At 51.2% G+C, this 21,669-nt stretch overlaps 2 protein-coding genes across 4 annotated transcripts; both read right to left on the reverse strand.

Moving 5' to 3' along the window:
• Window positions 1-633: 633 nt before the first annotated feature.
• PGAM5 (PGAM family member 5, mitochondrial serine/threonine protein phosphatase) lies at window positions 634-8,649 on the reverse strand. 3 transcript variants are annotated; one of them, XM_034672686.1, is made up of 6 exons: window positions 8,427-8,649; window positions 5,481-5,659; window positions 4,215-4,340; window positions 4,017-4,105; window positions 3,757-3,887; window positions 634-1,633 (listed from the first exon to the last, which is right to left on the reverse strand). In XM_034672686.1, the coding sequence occupies exons 1-6, from the start codon at window positions 8,615-8,617 to the stop codon at window positions 1,483-1,485; spliced, it is 867 nt and encodes a 288-aa protein (XP_034528577.1). In that variant the 5' UTR covers window positions 8,618-8,649; the 3' UTR covers window positions 634-1,482. The 3 variants fall into 3 exon arrangements, with proteins under 3 accessions (XP_034528577.1, XP_034528578.1, XP_034528576.1); XM_034672687.1 differs by having other exon boundaries at window positions 634-1,402; window positions 3,757-3,890; XM_034672685.1 differs by having other exon boundaries at window positions 3,757-3,890.
• A 3,796-nt stretch (window positions 8,650-12,445) lies between these two features.
• PXMP2 (peroxisomal membrane protein 2) lies at window positions 12,446-21,663 on the reverse strand. Its single transcript, XM_034638574.1, has 5 exons — window positions 21,527-21,663; window positions 20,024-20,140; window positions 18,221-18,383; window positions 15,317-15,436; window positions 12,446-12,787 (listed from the first exon to the last, which is right to left on the reverse strand). The coding sequence occupies exons 1-5, from the start codon at window positions 21,652-21,654 to the stop codon at window positions 12,719-12,721; spliced, it is 597 nt and encodes a 198-aa protein (XP_034494465.1). The 5' UTR covers window positions 21,655-21,663; the 3' UTR covers window positions 12,446-12,718.
• Window positions 21,664-21,669: the final 6 nt, after the last annotated feature.

Raw genomic sequence — 21,669 nt, forward strand, 5'->3', positions numbered from 1 at the left:
GTGAAGCGTCTGCCTCCGGCTCAGATGATGATCCCGGGGTCCTGGAATTAAGTCCCGCAGATGGGCTCCCTGCTCAGCGGGGAGTCTGCTTCTTCCTCTGCCCCTCACCCCACTCGTGTTCTCTCAAAAAAAAAAAACAAAACATCTTAAGTAAAAGGCAGATCTGAAGACGGTAGAGTGAGGCAGCTTGCAAACCCCTTGAGGGAAGAGGGAAGGGGACCTGCCACCTCCACCTTCAGGTGTGTGGGTCCGAGGGTCCAGGGTTCAGGCTCAGGGTGGGACCCGAGGCCTGTGTGGCCCTTGCTCTCCCACGCCTTCTTCACCCTTGGGGTCAGAGGTGTGTTGCCTGTTACTTCTGTGCTTTGAGAAGTTGGCACAGCCCCTGGCTTACTTTCAAAACTGTCTAGAAAGTGGTGCATGGCGGATGCCTGTGGAAAAACCATTTATCTAGCTCGCTGTCCTGGGTCCCGGCCTCGGCCCCAAGTGGGCAGAAAGCTGGCGAAGCCGTCAACCCTGAGAACACACAATACTGTGGGAAAGCGCTTGCTGCAGCTGCAGGTCTGGGGCTGCTGCCCTCCGCACTGCCCAGGTTCCTGTTCTCTTGAAAACATTCACAATCAGTACTTCGAAAAATCAGTAAAATAAAATTTTTATTTTGCAGTTATTTCCAGAGTTACAGAGAAATGCATCAAATGTCCCAGTTACTTGCACTGATTGCAGAAAATGTTCATAACCGCGTCATAGAAATTGTAGTTTCTCCTAAGTTAACAGGATATTTGGGATGGACACATCACATCTAAATAGTTTAATCCGTACGCATAAAGGATTAACAGCCAGAGGCAAACATTGAGCTGTCGAGTATTTTATTGAAACAGGACATCCTGCTGTCCCATCACCATCCAGCCACCTCCCTCCCCAGCTGAGGCGTGGCTGCCTGCTGGGAAAGGCCCGACCACGTAGGTGAGTTCAGACCCAACAGCGTCAGACGTGCAGGACTCTGGCCTGAGAAACTGGTTATCAAAGCAGGAACCCAGATGACGAGAATCTTGAGTTGACAAATATTTAAGTGATAAAACGGTCTTAAGAAAGGAGAAGGATGTATGACAAGAAGTTCTGAATGGAAGCACTGGCGGTCCCTCCTCCTCAGAGCCTCGAGGGGCTCGTGTGGCCAACAAAGACGCCCGTGCGGGTTAGCCATGGTCCCCGCAGACGGCATGAGAGGCCTCGTCCTGGGAGACAAGGCAGAAAACCCCAAGAGAGAAATAGGCCGATCTGCTCAGAACAATTCCCTTTGCCATCCTGGGCCGGAAGTACAGACGGAAATTCCACATTTTAGATAACTTCAGATATTCCTCGTACTTTTTCACTGTCCTGGAGAAGAGCAGCGTAACCGCAGTGCAGCCTGTGGAGGGAAGACAGGGAAAGAGCCGTGTCCTTGGCAGCACCCACAGGAGCCACAGGGGGACCGAGGAGAGCGGGTCCTCAGGAGCGGGAGATCTTGTCTGGAGGCATGAACCCTGTGTCCCCGAGGGTCCTCAGTGCCACTCGGCCGTCTGGCCGGACCACCAGGTGGGTGATGCTGCCATTGTTGAGAGACAGGCGGAGCCAGCCTTCCGGAGGGAACTGCAACGCCCTGGAAGGAGAAAGAACATGCTAAAACGGGGCTCTGTCACCAAAACGGGCTGGGGTCAGGGCAACGCTAACAGCCCCCAACCCCAGGTAAGGTCTTGGAGCAGACTTTCTTGAGGCTGGGACCCATATAGTTTAAGTCTGTCCCTCCTGTTTTCAAGCAGGGGTTTTCTCAGAAAGGAGCTGCTGGGCTGATGCCGTTCCATCAAATCAAATAAGGGGCACGGTGACGGCCCAGCCCCTCTTTGGGTCGGGGGATCGATGCAACTCAAGATGTGCATGGGAGTCAGAAATCAATGGCTTCCTACAAGTGCATGCGATTGAGCTAATAGTGTAACCAAAAGGGGGCAGCGGCAGCCAGACAGCACAACGGGCCCGCTCCTGGCCACTCTCCCCCCGGAACGGGGTGGTGTAATCCACAACCCCAGAGCCTTTCCTTGCTCTCAGACACACTTCTAGGTGCATTATTTGCTGAAAAGCCCAGTATCGTCATGGCTTCCCCAAGCCATCCGACGTCCTTTGTGCCCTAAATGTCCACATGGACGAGTGGCGTCCCCACGGCTCACCCTGCAGCCTCGGGAACAGCTACCCTCATGCTGCTCTTTAAAGTCTTCTCCGTGTCCCCCCCACAATTTCCAGACTGCCCTCGCATATATCGTGATGGGGATGCTTCCAGCTCCTTCCAGCCCTTTATGCCACACAGGTCCCTAAATGCTTCTGGTGTTTTCAGCATTGGGGTCACTTCTAGTGGCTGCTTAGGTCAGCCTGTCCCAGGGTGTGGTCTAACGTTGTGTTTCCACATGCGAGATGCGCAGAGCAGGCAACAGGAACGTGCTGAGCACAGGAACTCTGAGATGGCCTTCCGGGAGCACTTTAGTTTGGAGGTTGTGGAGCCCTGTCTGAGGCCCACCCCTCTTCCCCAGCAGCACTCCACCTGGCCTGGAGCCCCGTGCCCCCTGTCCTGGACGTCCTGGGCTTCTCACGAGAGGCTGTGCATGGGACATTGGAGGGGAAATGTCCCCTCCACCCCCCTGGGCCCCAGCCCTGACGACAGGTCCAAGGGTCAAGCACGGTGAGCAAGCATGCTGAGCCTGGATTTGGACAGTGCCACAGGCCAGCCGGTGGGCTGTGTCCTGTCCTGCCACTGCCAGACACGTCGTCACACGAGAAGAGGAAATCCCTCAGCTGTTAAAATGCCTGACACACACTTTCTAATGGATGCAGAGGGTGGCTGGGGTTCCAGCTATTTCACAGTTTGCACTAAGTGAACTTTGGTCAAATACATAAGTACCCAGCGGGCTTAACTGCTTCCAGGGCCCGCTGGCCCATGGCTGCAACTCAGGACAGGTGTCACTCATGGCGGCTCTGGAAGCTGCACTAGTCCAGGGAGTGAGGCGGGTCCAGAGGACAAAGGAGCCTCCTTCCGGACGCCCAACAGCCAGAGCAGCGAAGTGACCAGCATGGTGATGGGTTATGACCCACAGCGCCAAATACAGCTCCATGAGTCCACAACCCTTCAGATAAATGAACGGAGAGTAAGAGTGAGCTCTTACAGAAGAATTTCAATTAACAAATGAGGACAGAGGGGCGCCTGGGTGGCACAGCGGTTAAGCGTCTGCCTTCGGCTCAGGGCGTGATCCCGGCGTTATGGGATCGAGCCCCACATCAGGCTCCTCCGCTATGAGCCTGCTTCTTCCTCTCCCACTCCCCCTGCTTGTGTTCCCTCTCTCGCTGGCTGTCTCTATCTCTGTCAAATAAATAAATAAAATCTTTAAAAAAAAAAAAAAAAAACAAATGAGGACAGAATGAGGGAAACGCACAATCACCATCAGGAAAGCAGCACCACAGTCTCTGCTGTAGCGGGACCCAGCGACCAGTCACCGAGGGGAACACGACTGTACCGTGTGCGAAGTCCAGCACACGGTGCCGTAACCAAGTGACCACGTGAGCATCACCCAGAACGTGCCACTGACTTCGGGACCCCAACCCGCGCCGGGACTGCATCTGGGCTGTTGCCGCCAAAAATGCATAATCAACCAGAAGGCTGACGGGACCTCCCGCAGAGACGAGCCGCACAGGCGGGCGGGAGGGAGGGAAGGTGGGCCAGGGAGCCCTGTCACCCCTCACCGGCACACGATGTAGCGGATGACGTTGGCATGGCAGATGAAGATCTCGTAACTGTCCTCCTGCTGCTTGGCATCTGCCCGGTGGATGTAGTTCCGGAAGGCGGCCTCGATCCGGGCTCCATCTTCGTAATACTGCTGGGGGCAGGGCAGGGAACCTTAAGTATGGAGGCAGCGTGCAGGCCACGGGTGGAGGGGTATGGGGAGAGTGGGCCAACGGGGGGTGCGGTGGGGGACACTCCCTGGGGGAGTGGGGGGTTTTACCACAGCCTCCGGTTTCCAGTGGGACACGGGTGGGTCGGGCTCGATGGGGGCACCTTCTCTCAGCAGGTCTGTGCTGACCTTGCAAACACCTGAGGGAGAAGCAGTGACTCAGCTGCTGCCCCTTGAGGAGAAGCTGTCCAGGGCCCTCTGCTGTTCTCAATCCTGCTGCCCAGCGACATGGGGGTACTGGGCACTCACCTGGCAGGTGTTTGCTGATGATATCAGTGGTTTCTATCGCACGGGTCATGGACGAATGGACAATTTTATTAAACTTCAACCCCAAGCTTGCAAGTCGGAGCCCAGTTAGTTCAGCCTGTTCACGACCTTGAAGGTGAAAAACACCGGAGAATTACATGTTGCTGGAGTTCCTCTTTTGTTTACTTCACAAATACTCCAGTCCTTATCACGTACCATTGGGGTTGGGGGACAAGGTGGGCAGGCCCTCCTGGGGCTTGGGCCTAACCGGGAGGCCAGACATTCAACAGGTAAAGTCAATGAGATAATGCAGTTACCTTCAGCCCCATACAGAAGAAATGTTAAAAACAATGAACAAGGCTGAGGATCGCTGAAATCTGGGTAGGGTCCTGTTACTGTTTCTGGGTCCCTCACGCCACTTTTATTCAATTCTGTCCAAAGACTGAGTTGCAGCGTGCCACCGACCTGCCAGTCGGGCGGTTGTCAGAGGTGTCAACACGTAAAGACCCAACGGCCTCAGCACTACTAAGTACGGACTGCGTGCAGACACAAATCCTTTTTCTCAAATATATTATCTTAGTATCTAGTGGAAAATGCCTCAGCAAGTCCGTTTCAGCCGCACGCGGTAGCACTTTGGCTGTGGCGTCACTGCTCACGCGTGCACTCCGAACCCAGGGCGGCAGGGGGCGCACAGCAGCTGGAGAACAGGCTGCGAAACCCTTTATACCATCTGGATTTTTTTAGTACGTGCACAAATGGGTCATATCCTGTCCAACAAAGAAATTTTTACAAATTTAAACTCTATCTCAGACCACCTGTGCTTCCTCTCCTAGGAATTTCTTCTACAGATAGGCTTGCACGTGGGCACAGAGGCCACAGCGGACGGGCACGGCCAGCACCTCGTGGGGCGGCAAGACTTCTGCCCGGGGGAGGTCAGAGCCGCTATCGCTCAGTCTCGTCTGTTTACCATTACAAAGCCGACTGTAAACAGATCTGCAAGTGCTGAACAGAAGGATCTGCCGTAAACGGGGCACACGGTATGCCACTTGCAGAGCGTGAGTGCAGAACACCTCTGCGGGGCTCTGGCTCTGATCACCTGCGAGCTCCACTGTTTGGTAAAGTTGAGGATGTTTTCAGTGCCTGTCTCCTGTCAGTTGGCTGATGATCACTGTTAATGACAATTCTCGAATCTAGGCCAAGGACACAGGTCCAAAGGGGCCCAGCGCCACCGGGATGGGTGTCGGTTGGGGCTTGAGCCCCAGCACGTACCCAGGGGTGTCAGAGTGCGGTCCTTTTCCAGGGAGGCATCCACATGGTACTGGGAGTGCCTGATGAGGAAGATGTGTCGCGTGGCCTTGGCTTTGCAGTGGTCCAGCCTGGACGCCAGTTCTTCTTCTCCAGAGTCCAGGTTCCTCTTCCGCAGGTTGACCAGGGACAGTGGTTCTCGCCTAATGATGAAATATGAGAGTGTGTCCTTGTGGTCCCTGCTCACAAGTCAGCCTTGAGTATTTCTGACAAGACAGTATTTCCATCTTGGGAAAGCGCAGGGACAAGATAATGCCCTTTGCACTCTGTTCTCTGCCGCTGGCCCTTGAGAGCCCACCCTCTCGGAGGACATCTCATTTACTGCACAGAGCTGAGTGCCAGGCCTGTTCTGGGTGATCAGACAATGAACGAAACAGACAAGCGAAACCCTCGTACAGCTTGTATTCTAGTGAGGAGACTGATTAAAACAGCCAGGTGATGAGTGATGTGCAGAAAACAAAACCAGGTAACATGAAGGGGCAGCTGGGGTGCCCACAAGGCCGGTGTGGCCTCACTGATGCAAAGCCTGCAACTGTGCTGTCCAGTGTTAGCCACTGGCCACGTGGCTACTTAAATTCAAAATAATGAAAATTAAACAAAAATGTTACTCCATTTCCCTGGTCACACTAAGCACATTTGAAATGGTCAGCAGCACATGGGATAGTGGCGATCACACTGGACAGCAAGGAAGAGAACATTCCCATTATCATGAAGAGTCTACTGGATGGCACTCCTGGAAGGTCGAGGAGGAGCTGAGGGGGCGGTGGGGGTGGGGGGCACCAGCAGCAACAATGCCGAGAAACGGCCAAATCTTATGAAGACAGGCATGTCTGGTGGCTCCCAGAACTGAAATTAATAAAAGCCAACGGTCTGTGGTATGGGCAGAGCTAGGAAAAGAGTGTCCTCAGCAGGGACAAAGTGGTGGCAGAATAAGTTTTGAGGGAAGCAGTGGCAACTCAGGGGTGTTGCTGGGTGAACCTGGGGTTCCCTAATACAAACAGGCGGAGAGGCTGCACTGGAGCCCAGGGCTGGGCCAGAGAAGACATCTGGGCACTACAGGCACAGACACAGGAAGCCCAGACTGGATGAGGTTCTCCAGGAAGAGGCTGGACATTTCACCACATGAGGCTCTGGAACTTTCCAGCACAGACAACCTCCCCCTTTGTAAGCCTAGACTTAGTAAGCAAATACGGTGTGTCAGCTGCAACCAGCAAAGCTGGAGTCCAGTGCTGCTTCGGGTAAGTCCCTTCATCTCACAGTGAATCTGTCTCCTCAAAAAAAAAAAAAAAAAAAAAAAAAAACCACTAAGAAATTCAGAAGACTGTACTAACGTTTGAAAAAGAGAGTATGACCCTGATCGAATCATGAGAAAAACAGACATCCCAACTGAGGGGCATACTATAAAACTCCTGATTACCACTCCTCAAAACTGTCAAGGTCATCAAAACAAGGAAACTGTCACACCCAAGAGAAGCCTGACACATGACTAACTGTTGTGTGGGATCCTAGAAGAGACAACAGACAATAGCTGAAAACTGAGGAAATCTTGAAAAAGCATGAATCTCAGTCAGTAATAACATACAAATATTAGTTCACTGATTGTGACGAATAAACCACATTAGCGTCACAAGATGTTAGTAGCAGAGTAAATCAGGGTGGAGTATATAAGAACTCTTATCTTTCCAAATTCTCTGTAAATCTAAAACTATTCTAAGATTTTTTTTTTTAATTAAAGCTTTAAAACAAAGAATACTGGGGCACCTGGGTGGCTCGGTTAAGTGTCTGCCTTTGGCTCACGTCATGATCCCAGGGTCCTGGGATTGAGCCCTGCATCGGGCTCCCTGCTCAGGGCGAGCCTGCTTCTCCCTCCCTCTCTACTGTTCCCCTGCTTGTGCTCTCTCGCTCTGTCAAATACATAAAATCTTAAAAAACAAAAACAAAAAACAAAGAATACCTATGAAGTTCCTGCTACAACTAGGCTGCCAGTAAATACTAGGTCTGTGTCCCTCATCCAGACTAAAGCAGGAAGGAGGAGCTGGGATCCCGTAAACCATCCCACAAGGGCCACTCCCAAACTCCAGAGCAGTGCTGTCCAATAGAAACACGACACCAGCAACACATGTACTTCAAAATTTCCAAGAAGCACACTGAAAAACTAGAAAGGAACAGGTGAAATTTCAAAAATTCACTTTATTTAATCCAACCTATCAACAATACTATCACTGCAACACATAAACAATATTTAAAAATCTGCACTGCTTTGGTTTTTAAATTTAAATTCACGAACACAAATAACACTAAAAAGTGTTTCCTGATCACAGGTGCCACTTCTCAAGAGCTCAGTAAGCACATGTGGCTTGTGGCCACGCACTGACCCAAGACCTGGAGGCTCCCGTTCCTATTCAAGATCTCTGGCCATGTCCCTGCACATCTTCCCTGCAAAGAGCTCCCTTTAAGGACCGGGCCATCATCCTCCGGCCCCACATCCACCCTTCTCTCAGCTGTTAAGCAAAGATGGGGTCAGTAGGCCATCATCCAATCCGAGCGCTCCCGAGCTGAGCGAGGGAAACCAGGCTGACAGCCTACAGACAGGTCCGACCCTCCGTCCAGGCCGGAAACGACCACCTCGGACTGCCCCGCGCGCCAGCCACTGTCCCAGGCACCACTGTCCTCCTTCCTCCAAACGACCCTCTGGGACAGGCGAGGCGGCAGGGGTGGGAAGAGGGGTCGAGGGCGCCCCCGATCGCAGCCAGCCTCGCGGCCACATCCTTAAGAGAATCCGCCCGCGAGCCTGCCCCGCCTGCCCCTCTGCAGAACCGACCACATCGGACCGAAAGGAACGGCAGGGGCCCGGGAGGGTCCCCACCGCCCAACAGTCGGCGCGCCCGACGCCACCCGCGGGCCCCGCACCTGTCCCAGTTGGGGTCCCAGACGCCCGGCCCCGGGCGCGCGGCCCCCGCCCACGCCGGCGCCTCGACCACGCGCGGCTCCGCGTCCCCGCCCGCGCGGGGCTTCCCCACCGCCACGGCCGAGAAGAGCACGGCGGCCGAGCCTCCGGCCAGGCCGCAAGCCGCCAGCTGCAGCGCCTGTCGAAACGCCATGCCCGCCCGTCCCGCGCCGGCCCCGCGCAGGCGCTCACAGGTGGACGGCGCGCCGCGAGGGACACGATTCCTCAGGTGTCCGCTTCCGGCCGGCGGACAGCGCGGGGACGGAAGTCCCGCCCCCGGGGCCGACGGGGCGCAGGGCGGGGGACGCCCCGGCCCGGCGCAGACAGTTTCCGGGAACGAAGGGGAGGAGGGGTGGTGGGCGAAGATTCTGAGACCCTTTCCGGGATCCTTTGCGGAAGGCCCCGGTGCAAATTAGTCCTGCCTTCAAGCAGCGAGCGTTCGCGCGGCGCCACCCGTTTGCCCAGCGCTGCCCGTGTGGAGCCGCCTTCCAGCCGCAGCGGAGCATCTGAGCCAGCNCAGCGGGGGGGGGCGGCGGGGGGGCCGCGGGACACGCGTGTGTGTGTGTGTGTGTGAGAGAGAGACAGGGCCTCGGGGCGTGTGTGTGTGTGAGACAGGGTCATGGGGCGTGTGCGTGTGGGAGAGATGGGGTGTGTGGGTGTGACCACACCACTTGTGTGTTTGTAACCATGCCACTGGGTGGGGGGAGCTTGTGTGTGTGCTTGTGGGTGACCCTGCTGCAGGGTGTGTGTGTGTGCACGCGTGTGTGAGACCATGGATGGGTGGGGGGGTGGGACCACTCCTTGGAGGGGCACTGGAAGGAGTCCCACCCTTGAGGCTGCAAGGAGCTGGGAGGTGGAAGAGAGAGCCTTGCAGATAGAAGTCAGGATTCTAGTTTAAGTGAACTGTGAAACCTCTGCTGAGTCTGTTTTTACTGTGGTAAAATATATATAACAAAATTTACTAACTTAACCAGTTATGCTTTGTTTTTTAAAAATTTTTTATTTTTAAGTAATCCCTACACCCACGGTGGGGCTCGAACTTAAAACCCTGAGTTGAAGGGTCCCACGTTCTACTGACTGAGCCAGCCAGGTGCTACCCCACTCACTCTCTTAACCAGTTTGTTGTTGTTGTTGTTGTTGTGTTTTTTAAAGATTTTATTTATTTATTTGACAGAGCACAAACGGGGAGCAGCAGGCAGAGGGAGAAGGAGAAACAGGCTCCCCGGTGAGCACAGAGCCCCACGCGGGGCTTGATCCCAGGACCCTGGGATCATGACCTGAGCCAAAAGCAGATGCTTCACTGACCTAGCCACCCAGGTGCCCGAATCTTAACCAGTTTTAAGCATATAGTTCTGTGGCATTAAGTACATTCACACTGTTGTGCAACCACCACCACCACCACCATCCATCTCCAGAACTTTCTCATCTTCCCAAAGTGACACTCTGTCCCTATTAAACACTGACCACCTATCTGCCTCCCCCAGCCTCTGGCACCCACCATTCCCTTTTCTGTCTGTATGAATTGGACAATTCTAGGGACCTCATGTAAGTAGAGTCACACAGTATTTGTCCTTTTGGGACTAGCTTATTTCATTTAGCATAGTGTCCTCAAGGTTCATCCATGTTGTAGCATATGTCAGAATTTCCTTTTTAAAGCTGAATAATATTCCTCTTTATGGATATAACACATTTTGTTTATCCATTCATCCAACAATGGACACTTGGGTTGCTTCCACCTTTTGGTTACTGTGAATAATGCTATGAATTTGGTGTGCAAATATTTCTTTAAGTCCCTTTTAGTTTTGGGGGGTAGGTACCCAGAAATGGAAATGCTGGGTCATCTTTGTAGGTTTGTAAGTTAGAAGTTGACATGATCTGACATTTTTAAAAATCTCTCTGGGGGGCGCCTGGGTGGCACAGCGGTTAAGCATCTGCCTTCGGCTCAGGGCGTGATCCCGGCGTTATGGGATCGAGCCCCACGTCAGGCTCTTCTGCTATGAGCCTGCTTCTCCCTCTCCCAGTCCCCCTGCTTGTGTTCCCTCTCTCACTGGCTGTCTCTATCTCTGTCGAATAAATAAATAAAATCTTTAAAAAAAAAAAATCTCTCTGGATTTTGGAGAATCAATCTGTTCTACAGAAATACTCAGGGGCGCCTGGGTGGCACAGCGGTTAAGCGTCTGCCTTCGGCTCAGGGCGTGATCCCGGCGTTATGGGATCGAGCCCCACATCAGGCTCTTCTGCTATGAGCCTGCTTCTTCCTCTCCCACTCCCCCTGCTTGTGTTCCCTCTCTCACTGGCTGTCTCTATCTCTGTCGAATAAATAAATAAAATCTTTAAAAAAAAAAAATCTCTCTGGATTTTGGAGAATCAATCTGTTCTACAGAAATACTCAGGGGCGCCTGGGTGGCACAGCGGTTAAGCGTCTGCCTTCGGCTCAGGGCGTGATCCCGGCGTTATGGGATCGAGCCCCACATCAGGCTCCTCTGCTATGAGCCTGCTTCTTCCTCTCCCACTCCCCCTGCTTGTGTTCCCTCTCTCGCTGGCTGTCTCTATCTCTGTCGAATAAATAAATNCATCTCTGTCGAATAAATAAATAAACTCTTAAAAAAAAAAAAAAAAAAAGAAATACTCAGATCTCTGTTTAAACATGTTCTCTTGAACCCGTACATTTATACCTGCTTCTTCCAGAAGGTTGCTTACTAAAATGATAGTAAAAAGATTTTTTTTTTTTTAAGTAGGCTCCACACCCAGCATGGAGCTCAACACGGGCTTGAACTCACGACCCTGAGATCAAGACCTGAGCTGAAATCAAGACTTAGACATTTAACTGACTGAGCCAGCCAGGTGCCCCATAAAAAGATTAAAAAAAAAAAAAAAAGTCCATAAGAAGAAACAAAACAAAAAGATTAGTTGACAAAATTTTGGAAGCTGGAAATCAGATCATTTTTGACCTGAAAAGATGGAACATCAGTTGCCAGTATTGCAGGAAGCCAAGAAGCAAACTCAGTCCAGAGAGTCTGGAAAAATCTGGGAGTTACAGGCAGTCGCTCTACTTCTGAAGAAGGGCATGGGGTTGAACAAGGGAGGACTGCCTGAGAAACCTGGAAGAGGCTGCACCCCTCCATCACCGGGATCTTTAAGTGAATACCTCACCTCCATCATGACAGAAGACATTCATTCCAGAGGATTTAAACCAGAAGGACTCTGGATTTGAGAACACCAGATAGCTGAGACTAGGATGCAGTAGTGCAGCTGAGATTATATGAAGTTCACAGACTAACAGGACTTTTCACCCTTTTCCTCCAGTTAGCCACAAGAATGTTGGCCACTGGACTTAAACAGTGCTCCACTCTAACCACAACCCTTCCCCTGGGCGAGAAATTAAAGAATTCCTCTCTGGGGAAACTGGCCAGTCTAAGAGAAAAGGCTCAGTTACTGAAAATGGGTGATCTCCAACAAAACTGGGTCCCTGCTTGGTCAGCCCACAGTGAGGGTACTGCCTGAGTGGCTCTGACTCTTAAAGACTGATGTACAATCAGCAGACTTTTGGGGAAATCCTGATAGGAAAAAACAGCAAAACAAACGGGGTAAAAAACCCCCATGAATCCTGAGGAAATAGAAAAAGCATATGGAACATAATAAATTTTAAAAATATAAAATTAAGATCCAAGGGTATTTTATCCATCAAGAATGGGATACTGAGAGTGAGAAAAGGTGAGGAGGACGGTTAACAAAAGAGGAATAAGAGAGCAGAGCAAAGTCAACTGAAAGGGTGGCATACACTTTTCACAGGGTCTCCAAATGTCAGGGTAAAGTCCCGCTCTAGAAGGGCCCCTTTCCAATGGCTCCATGTAGGCAAGCAATAGTATTACAGATTTTATCACAGTTTTTTTTAAAGTGAAAAAAATCTGAGGGCAGCCCTCTGGCCACCCATTTCCACCAAAGTGACACAATTGTTCTGAAAAATTAAAATCACCACAGAAAAAGTTACATTGTAGTTTACTGTTACCGTAATTCAAGGTGACAAGTGAAGTCAACACTACTGTTTTTTATGACTCTGAGGCAGCATCACTGAAGATAGTTTCTGCCTTTTTAAAACACAAAATTCTTACGTTAAAAGATTTGTTTCTCCATCTTCAAGCACATGATCTGGAGTCAGATAAAGTCCCGACCAGGTTGTTTGGCTCCCTCACCCTAGGCCGGTGGGTCCCTAGACCCACATGGTCAGTGTGTCTGCATTCGCTTCAGGTCATCTTCACTTCCCCAGAGAGGCCAGGTAGATGTACCAGAACAGAGACACCAGGTTGGCAAAAAGCACTCGGAACTGCCAAGAGAACAGAGGCCACAGTGAGGCCCTGACTATTTACCGGTCACCAGTCCCCCAGGACAGAGCTCAATCACTGGTCAGTCCATCCACCCACGACTGTGTTCTCTGAGCCTTTACTTCGTGCAAAGCGCTGTGCTAGAGGGGAGAGCAGCACAGTCTGTGCCTAGTGACGTTACAGGCCAGTAGGGAAAACAGACGATGACAGTCCGTGTCTTCCTTCAGCGAGCACTCGCTCCGGGCTCAGCTTCTCACCCCAGGGCTGGACGTCACGTGGTGGCTTCACCCAGCCCGTCGGTGATACCCCAGCAGCCCAGGCCATGACCCTGCTTCGATGATCTGATGGATGTCCTCCCACCTGAAGTTACCTTTAGTCAGTGAGTCTCCCTGACATACAAGCTCCATGAAAGTAGCAGTCTGTTCTATCTTGTTAGTCACTGTCTCCCTTGAGTTTAGAGCAGTGGGGCATATAGTAGGTGCTCAGTAAATATCTGTTTAATAAACGCCACTGCCGCTTAACTCACCTGCAACCACCTAAAATGGAAACTAATCACGGCCTCCCAGCTTTCTGTCCTGAGGCTGCCCAGAAGGGTCCCATTTTCCAGGCTCTCCCACTCTCCCATCCATAGATCCCTCCACATCCTCAGCCATTCTGTCTTTCCATGTCTTTATTTCCTTTTCTATATACTTTAGGGTCCATGGCCCAAAGCCTTTGTTGCCTTCCCCTCTTGTTCCTTAGCTGTACTCCCTGGACAACCTCCATCCTCCCTGCTTCCCTGGGGCCCTATGCCCCTGCACATGAGGGTCTCCAGTCAGCTCTGTCGTTCTCTACAAGTTTACCCTGTCTTTACTTCCCTCAAGATACCCATCCTACCTCCTCTCCCCTCAGTCTGGTCCTGCCCTGCCCTCTGCCCTCCTGTAGATGGGAGTCCCCAGTGAACAGGCACCTCTCTTCTGTCTTCGTAAAGAGGGGCCTCTGGCTAAAGTTCCTCTCTGCTTATGCCCAAATCCCATGCCCCCCTCTTTAGGGTAGCATATGGCCTCTCCTACCTTCAAAGCCCTCTCCCATCATTTCTCCCCACCTCCTCACAAACTTCTTGAGAGAATTTTGCAGACATGATTTCTGCTTCATCCACTACTCAACTCACAGCAGTTTGGCTTTAGCCCTCATGGAGACACTGAAATTGCTCTTGGGAAGGTCACCGATAAGAAGATTGTTAAAACCAATGAAACGGATTCTCATTTTGCTTTAACCCTGCAATATCTGTGGTTGTGTGTCACTGCCTTCTCCTGGTTTTCTGCTACTCCTTGGTGTGTGTGTGTGTGTGTGTGTGTGTGTGTGTGTGTGTGTGTGACCACCCAGCCTGCACCTCCCTCCCTCTTCCCATCCTTCAGTGGAGCTGCTGCTCAAGGGAGTTCTGCTCCAGGTCTCTACTCTCTAGAGCAGGGGTGAAAACAAGGTTACTTAAATGGCGTGCGTAAGAAGCTTAAGGTTGCGGTCCTTGGAAAGGCCTGTTTGAGAGGCTAGCCCATGCTTGGGGCCTGGGTACTTAGAGCTCCTGAGGGTCCCCACCAGTTCCCCTAGAACTGGACTGCTTGCCAAAATAACATGGTTCATGCTGAGCACTTGCTCTCCTGGGAGTCTGGAATTCTGGTATGTGCCAGGCAGAGAGTGCCTACATGACCAGCCCTCCCAAAAAACCCTGGTGCTGCGTCTTTACAGGGCTTCCCTGGGCAGGAACATGGCCTACATGCTGCTGCGTTTTGGTGGTGGGTGAGAGCTTGCTCTGTGTGACCCTCATGGGAGGGAGGGGGCACAGGAAGCCTGCATGGATTCCTAGGATCCAGGTGTATATCCTTGCTTCCAGGCTGTAATAAACCCAGGTCATGAGCATACAGATGTGCCAAGACCCTCTAGCACATCTCCAGTCTTGGATATGGTCTTGGGGCTGGAAAGGCAGTGCACAGTGGCAGGGCCCCTCTGCCTTGCCCTGGTGAGCTCTTCCTGCAGCTTAGAGCCCCTCCAGGCTCCTACCTTGCTCAGAGCAGGAGGTGGGGGTGCATGGGGCAGTATCAGCAGCCCACCTCAGACTGCGACCCCCCTGGTGCCTAGAAGTGCTGAACCCCATGTGCATGGCACCTCAAGGGCTGCCCCACCCCACGTCCCATCCTCTGCCTGCTGCTCAGGTGTGCTCTGATGTCACTGCAGGAAAGGCTGCCCTCTCCTCCCCTGCACACCCTGCTAGGCACTGGCACTGCTTGGCACCTCCATGCACTTTCGACTGACCCATGAGGCCAGGCACTGGCAATACTGCACCCCTAGAAAAGCCAAGTTGTTCCTGGACTGGGGGCTTTTCAGGAACATTTCCGGGACCAGTGGATGAGGTGTGGACACCTGCTTCGTCTGTCCAAATCCAAAACTGCTACTGATTCTGGGCAGAGAGAAAACCACCGATCATTCCAAGCTAAAACAAGGCTGGTGGAAGATGAGGCCCCCTCTGGTTCTGCGTGGTGCTAGCTGGCCCTCACCTGCAAAGGGACGTAGTTGATGTTGACAAACTGCGCTGGGGTCCAGACTTGCCAGTTCATGCGCAGTGCCGGCCAGAAGCTTCTCCTTATCTGGACAGCGACAGCAGCTGCGTCTCTCCCCTGGAAAGGAGGGGAGCGTGGATGGTGAGCAATTGCCACTGCCCTCAGAACTGAAGCTGGGGTGCCAAGATCTGGAGGGCCCGACCCCTAACATGATGGTTTTTCAAACTGTGGATTTTGTTCCATTCATATGCAGACAGCACACCCGTGTGCCTAATTAGCGCCACAGCTATAAGGAGTCAGCCACCCGGTTGGGAAATCATCAACAGTGAGGCAGCCCACTTGAATCCACTGTGCCCATGGCCCTCATGGCCCTTCATCATTCATCACTCTGTACAGAGCTGACTCAATGGTGGGATTCATGCTGCTGGCCACAAGCACCAGAACTGCTATTTATGCCTCGGCTGTCAATTCTTCCCAAAATAATCTCCAAAACTGATTCATTTTTCAAGCAAAACTTGAAGTTTTACAAAAAATGAACCCCAATAAATTACTTCTAAATGTCATCTGAGAGGATAAATGCATAAGAACAGCCATCTTGAAGAAGAATAGCAAGGGGAGGCCTAAATCACTAAAGATTTTAAAAAATACTGTGAAGTGATGATCATGAAAAGCTAAAAAAGAACAGACATACAATGGAAGTTAACAGAGTCCAGGTAATGGCCTGCACATATGGGAGTGAGAGCATGACAGAGTGGACATTTCAAAGTACAGGGGATTATTCCATAAATGGTAACAAGACAATTTGCTATTGAAGTGAAAAGAAACAAGACAAAAGTATATCTCCCACATATAAATAAAAAAATATGAATACTAGAGGAAAATACAGAATATTTCTCTTATCTTTGTGTTTGTCAAAATGTACATAATAAAATCACAAAAGAAAAAGGAAAGGAGAATGCTCCCAGTATCTTGAAGGAAGGCAGGCCACAAAGGAAAAGAATGACAGATTTGAATACATAACTTTTTAAAACTCCTGTGTGGAGAAACACACTATAAATAAACTTTATTTATATAATAACTTCAAATGTTTACCTTTATCTGCAGTTAAAAGACAAAAACCTGAAAAATGGGAAAAAAAATCTGCAGTCTCTATTTGGCAAAGGATTGATGTCCTTAATATATATAAATATACAATCAGTGAGAAGAAAACAAACACTGATAGAAAATAAGCGGTTCATAAAATATAGTGAGCATATAAAAAGATGTTCAACCTCACAAATACATATACGTTGTTTTTTATGTATCAAATTGCATATTTAAAAGAAAAATAGCACCATGGTTGTCAAGAGTGTGGGGAAACAAACCTCACACACAGGACAAGGCTGCGAGGGTTGGGCGCTCGGGGTCACAGAGCCTGGGTCTGACTGAACTCACAGGCTCGCGAGTTATGGGAACTTAAGCCGTGGGCCTGAGCTTCCTCAAAAATGGGGTTGACTTGCAGCTCAAAGGACACAAGGGACACAATGCAGAGCTTGGACCAAGGGCTCCATAAACGTCAGCCGTTTGTACTATCCCGTAGCACCGCAGGAGGGACAAAAGGGACCGGCTTACGGTGGAGTACCGTGCGGTCCGAACGTGCTATCTACGATCAAAAAATGCTGGATGTTGGCACAGTGTAGGGAAGAGGGTCCATGATGCTGTAATTGGAGCTGTGGGGTGACACTTGCGGTGAGCACAGCGGATAGAGGGGCTCAATCACTGCGATGTCGACCTGAAACACGTAACGTTGTGTGTCGGCTCTATTCAAATTAAACAAATTAAGTGCAGATGCAGCAGCATCTATGGTGTGTGTGGTAGAGTGTGGTCCCACGTGTGTCATGTATGCGTTGGGTACTTGACACGCTTTGGTCACACATGACATATGCAATCAGGTGTTTCGTCTTTTAGTGAAGATATATTCCTTTCATATTTAGAAGGATAAAAGGGATGTAGGTGCCCTTTGCTTCCTCCTACCTCATATTTCCTAAGGGCTTGCCCAACATCTCTTTTTAGTACCAGGGACTGATTACTAACCAGTTAAGTCGAAGCATCTTTCCCGCTTACCCCCAGGAACACTTGGACCACACGGGGTGTTCTGCTCAGGAACAGGAACTCAAGATGGTGCTTCAGCATAAAACCTGAAGGAGGCTTTAGCTGCTGTGATCGCTTGGACCAATCACTTCCAGGGCAGAACATGACACAGTTTGGGCACACAGTGGGTGGAGAGTTGGGGAGGGGGTGGAGGTGCTTGTGAGCTGGGAAGGGACTGCTGGGCACAACAGGCATGCCTGGTGACTGCGTGGACACACCTCTCATGTGGTGGGTTGTGATGTTTTAAATCTATGCTGACATATCAACCTCTTCAGAGCACTGTTCAGGCCTCGAGTTAGTACAGGGCTCTGCAATACAGTCGGGGGTGTGAAACTTCTGTTTCGTGAATTCCATGGACCCCCCTTCTCAGAATCCTGTTTGTATAAAATAAAATATATAGGATTACCGGAACCAACTATACTGAAATACACCTTTCAAAGTATTCAAGGGAAGAATCTTATGATAGATGAGCAAATGTGCTTCCTTACCGACACATTCAGTGACAAGACTTGAAGGCAGGTAGAAGGAGTCATGACACATGAAAGATCCCCTGTCTGTAACTAAGGACATGTGGTATCAAGATATTTGCGACTTCCTACTGTGGACCAACAGGTACTCCCACTACAACCACGGTTTGCGTCTGACGTTCATAAAGGACAGGGAGGAATTTCAATCTGAGCGTACCGAGAAGCTCACAGACCTCTGATTTCCACCCACAGATGCCAGGTTAAGAATCGCTGTGCCAGACAAAGAGCTATGGCAGAGACCAACCTCCAGGAAGTTCACGATGAGGAAGAACAACAACAGGAAGGCCGGTGCAAAGAGGAGGCGGTCCAGCAGGAGCCTCTTGACCCCAGCCCAGGGGACCTCGGAAGGGATCCAGTGCTCCATGAAGAGGTACAAGAAGTGACTCAGTGGCCCTGTGAAGAAGAACCTGAGGCCCCACGGTGGGGTGAGCAGGGCTGCCATCCTCCGCATGTGCCCTTCTTGGGTCCAGCTTCACCCCCAAACCCCATGTCCCAAACCCTGCCTCCCTGCCGTCTCCCATCACTGACCACACTAGAACACAGGCTTTCTTTGAATCTGCTTCGAGCATTCTTTTTCTGTCTCTGAGAGACCTGCCTTGGATCTCCCATCAATTTCCATGTGGCCAGCTCCTTTTCCACATTGTCATCTGGGAGACTTTGTTCGTGATTGTTCTGGACAATGAACCCACTGCTGTCCCAGCCACTCTCTGTTCCAGGTCCTGTTTCGTTGTCTTCATAGCACGTGTCCCCGCATGTCATGATCTCATTTGTTCAGTCATATGGTGCCCTCTTTGCCCAACAGAGGCAAACGTCACAAGACAGGACTGTGCCTGTCTATTCACTGCTGTGTCCACAGTGCCTAGAACGTGGCCTGGCTCAGAGAAGGTGCTCACGGGTAAATAAGTGGATGCATCCCTGGTGTCAGAGCTTCTTACCAAACCCTCTTGGGCAGTTAGCAAGAGTGAAACCTGGCGCTGTGCCCTGGCCTGTCTGTACGGCTACTATGCGTTCCCAAGTGCAGAATGCTTGGGGCAGAAGTGAACCCAGCCACTTCATGTACTAGTACAACAGGCCTGTAACTCTGTAAAATTCAGCAATAAAAAGATGGGCAGGGGCCCAGGGGTCTTCCAGTTTTTGACACTGGAAGTCCTTACACAAGTGCCTCACAGCTGTTGCTTCCTGTCCTGCCGCAGGTTAAGTGGTCTAGAGCAGGGGTCCTTAGTGAGAGGGAAGAGGGTCTTAACTTTATTTATTCTTTTTTTAGTGATCTCTCCACTCAACACGGGGCTTGAATTCACGACCCCAAGATTAAGAGTTGCATGCTCTACGGACTCAGCCAGCCAGGGGCCTTGAGAGGGAACAGAAGTCTTGAAGATGGAAAACAGCAAGTGAGTAATGCCTCCCTGGGGATTCTGACACACTCCCTCCCTCCAGAGTGATTATGGCTTTAAGTACGTTATGGAAATGTTGTGATCACTGCAACCAACATACTTACAAATACAAAGTGGTATTTGTGAATTTTAAATTGAAAAAATGACTCTTGTTGCAAAAGACTTCAAAATAATCCATCTCTACAAATGCTATCATTGGCCAGAGAACTCGAGTGGATTTAATTGGTAAACTCCTGAATCTCTGTGGTCTTTGCAATTCCAAAAGTGGTTCAGAAACTGGACACTTTTCAGGATACCTAAATATTTATTTTCTGGATGTTGACACTAGGAAAATAACAGAAACAACTGGCCATATTTGAGTCTGTTTTTCCTCCTTCGTGGTCTTTGTGTTTTGAAGTCTACGCTAGGTTTAGGTGAGTTATCTGCCCTCAGATCTCTCAGCCAAGCGAAGACGGCCGCCCCCACCCAAGCAATTCAAAATGAAAACCGTAAAACAAGTTCACATCATCCACCATACTGATTTTTTCCCGTGATTACGTCAATGATTTTTAAAAATTATTTCTCCAAATTAGTTATTTCAGAAACTTGGTCTTGATACCGTAGCTTTGTTGGAACTAGTCTGCTACTGGGTAAACCAGGCCCTTCATGGAACTCACCCATAAATGGCATATCTGAGAGGCCCACTGACATCTAGCTTTTGAGAGCAGTTTTCTTTTTCCCGCTTCTTCTCAATCAGCTGGGCCAGGAAGTTCCCAAGTGCTGACAAAATGCCACTGTGGACAGAGATGTAATCAGAGAACAGGAGCAAGAAGCAGGAGGGTGGTCGTTCCTGTATGTAATCAGCACGGCGGTGCTGAGAGCAGGGTGGGATGGGGAGAGATCAGTGCTTGCTAAAGCGGATCCCGGTGTAAGGTTCCCGCACCAAAGGGTGGAGATGGTAGAACTTTGCGTGCGCACACACCCCACACACACACACCCTGACCTATGGACTGCACCCATGCCAGTGTCCTGGGTGTGAGACTGCACTACAGTGTTACAAAATGTTACCCCTGGGGGAGACTGGGCAAAGTGACAAGGGATCTCCCTGTATTATTTCTTACGACTGCATCTGAACCTACAGTTAAGACAATATAAATTTCGGTAGAAAGGTGGAGACGGGCCCAGCTGCTCCAAGGTTTGCTCTGTAGTTACACTCTGATAAGCTCTGTGTGCTAGAAAAATCCAAAATTCTTTCTCTGGCTGATAAGGACCTTCTTGATCTGATCGTTGGCTCCCTCTTTCTCAACTGCTCCCTTCCTCGCTGTCCATTTTCTGCAGCAACACAGACCTTCTTTCCACAGCTCCATTGTTAGCTTGCCTTTCCCTCCAGACCTTTGCACTCGGTACTCTGCCTAGAGGGCTTTTGCTTTCCTTTCTAGCACGGCCTGTTCCCCTCCTTCAGGCCTCTGTTCCAATGTCACCAATGTCAGATACAACCTCCCTGACCCTATTTATCTTGCCTTTTGTCTAGTTTCTCACTAGGATAGAAAGTCCACTGAGGGTAGGGACCTTACCGACCTATCTGACTTGCTGCTGGTGCTTGACACCCCGGCAGCATGCTGTGCATACGTATTTATGAAAGGCCGCTTTAATACGAGGGGATGAGCTTATAAAATTAACTAATTAAAGCTAACGAGGGAGAGCGGTGTCTCATAAAAAGTTTAGAACCCCAATTCAAAAGGTGCAACGGAGCAGCAGACCGGGGGAGGGGGCTTTTGTCACCTGTCCCCCAAATGCAGAGCTAAGACAAGGTATGCCAACCCCTGCCACCCCGCCCAGGCCGCTCGAGGCTCCGGCCTGAACACCTCGGAGCGAGCGCACGTGCCAGCGAGCCGTCCGGCGGCGGCCCCAAGGGAAGGTGGGCCGGAAGGTGGACCTCTGGTCTGGTCCCACGCACCTTCGGGAGGACCTCCAGGGCAGGGGGTCTGACCCCTCGTTTGATGCATTCCTTTGGCTGGCTCCCTGGCAATGAGCTGTCAGAACCGAATGCACGACCCGCCCACGCTGGGCTCTCCGGCTAGTGCAAGGCTTTTGGGGGGGGGGGTCCTCTGACCCGCCGCATCGCGCCCTTCGCACGCAAATCCCCGCCCGGCCCGACCCCTCCGCGGTCGCTCTCCGACCTGGTGGCCGCCTTGGTGAGCACCGGGTAAAGCCGCAGGACGCGCAGGTACTGGGCGAGCGCCCGCTGCGGGAGCGCCCCGACCCCGGCCCCGGCCCCGGCCCGCAGCTTCGACGCCGCCGGCGCCATCGCCTCCTCCGCACC

This window comes from Ailuropoda melanoleuca, chromosome 12 (assembly GCF_002007445.2).
Source record: "Ailuropoda melanoleuca isolate Jingjing chromosome 12, ASM200744v2, whole genome shotgun sequence".
Classification (NCBI taxonomy): Eukaryota; Metazoa; Chordata; class Mammalia; order Carnivora; family Ursidae; genus Ailuropoda; species Ailuropoda melanoleuca.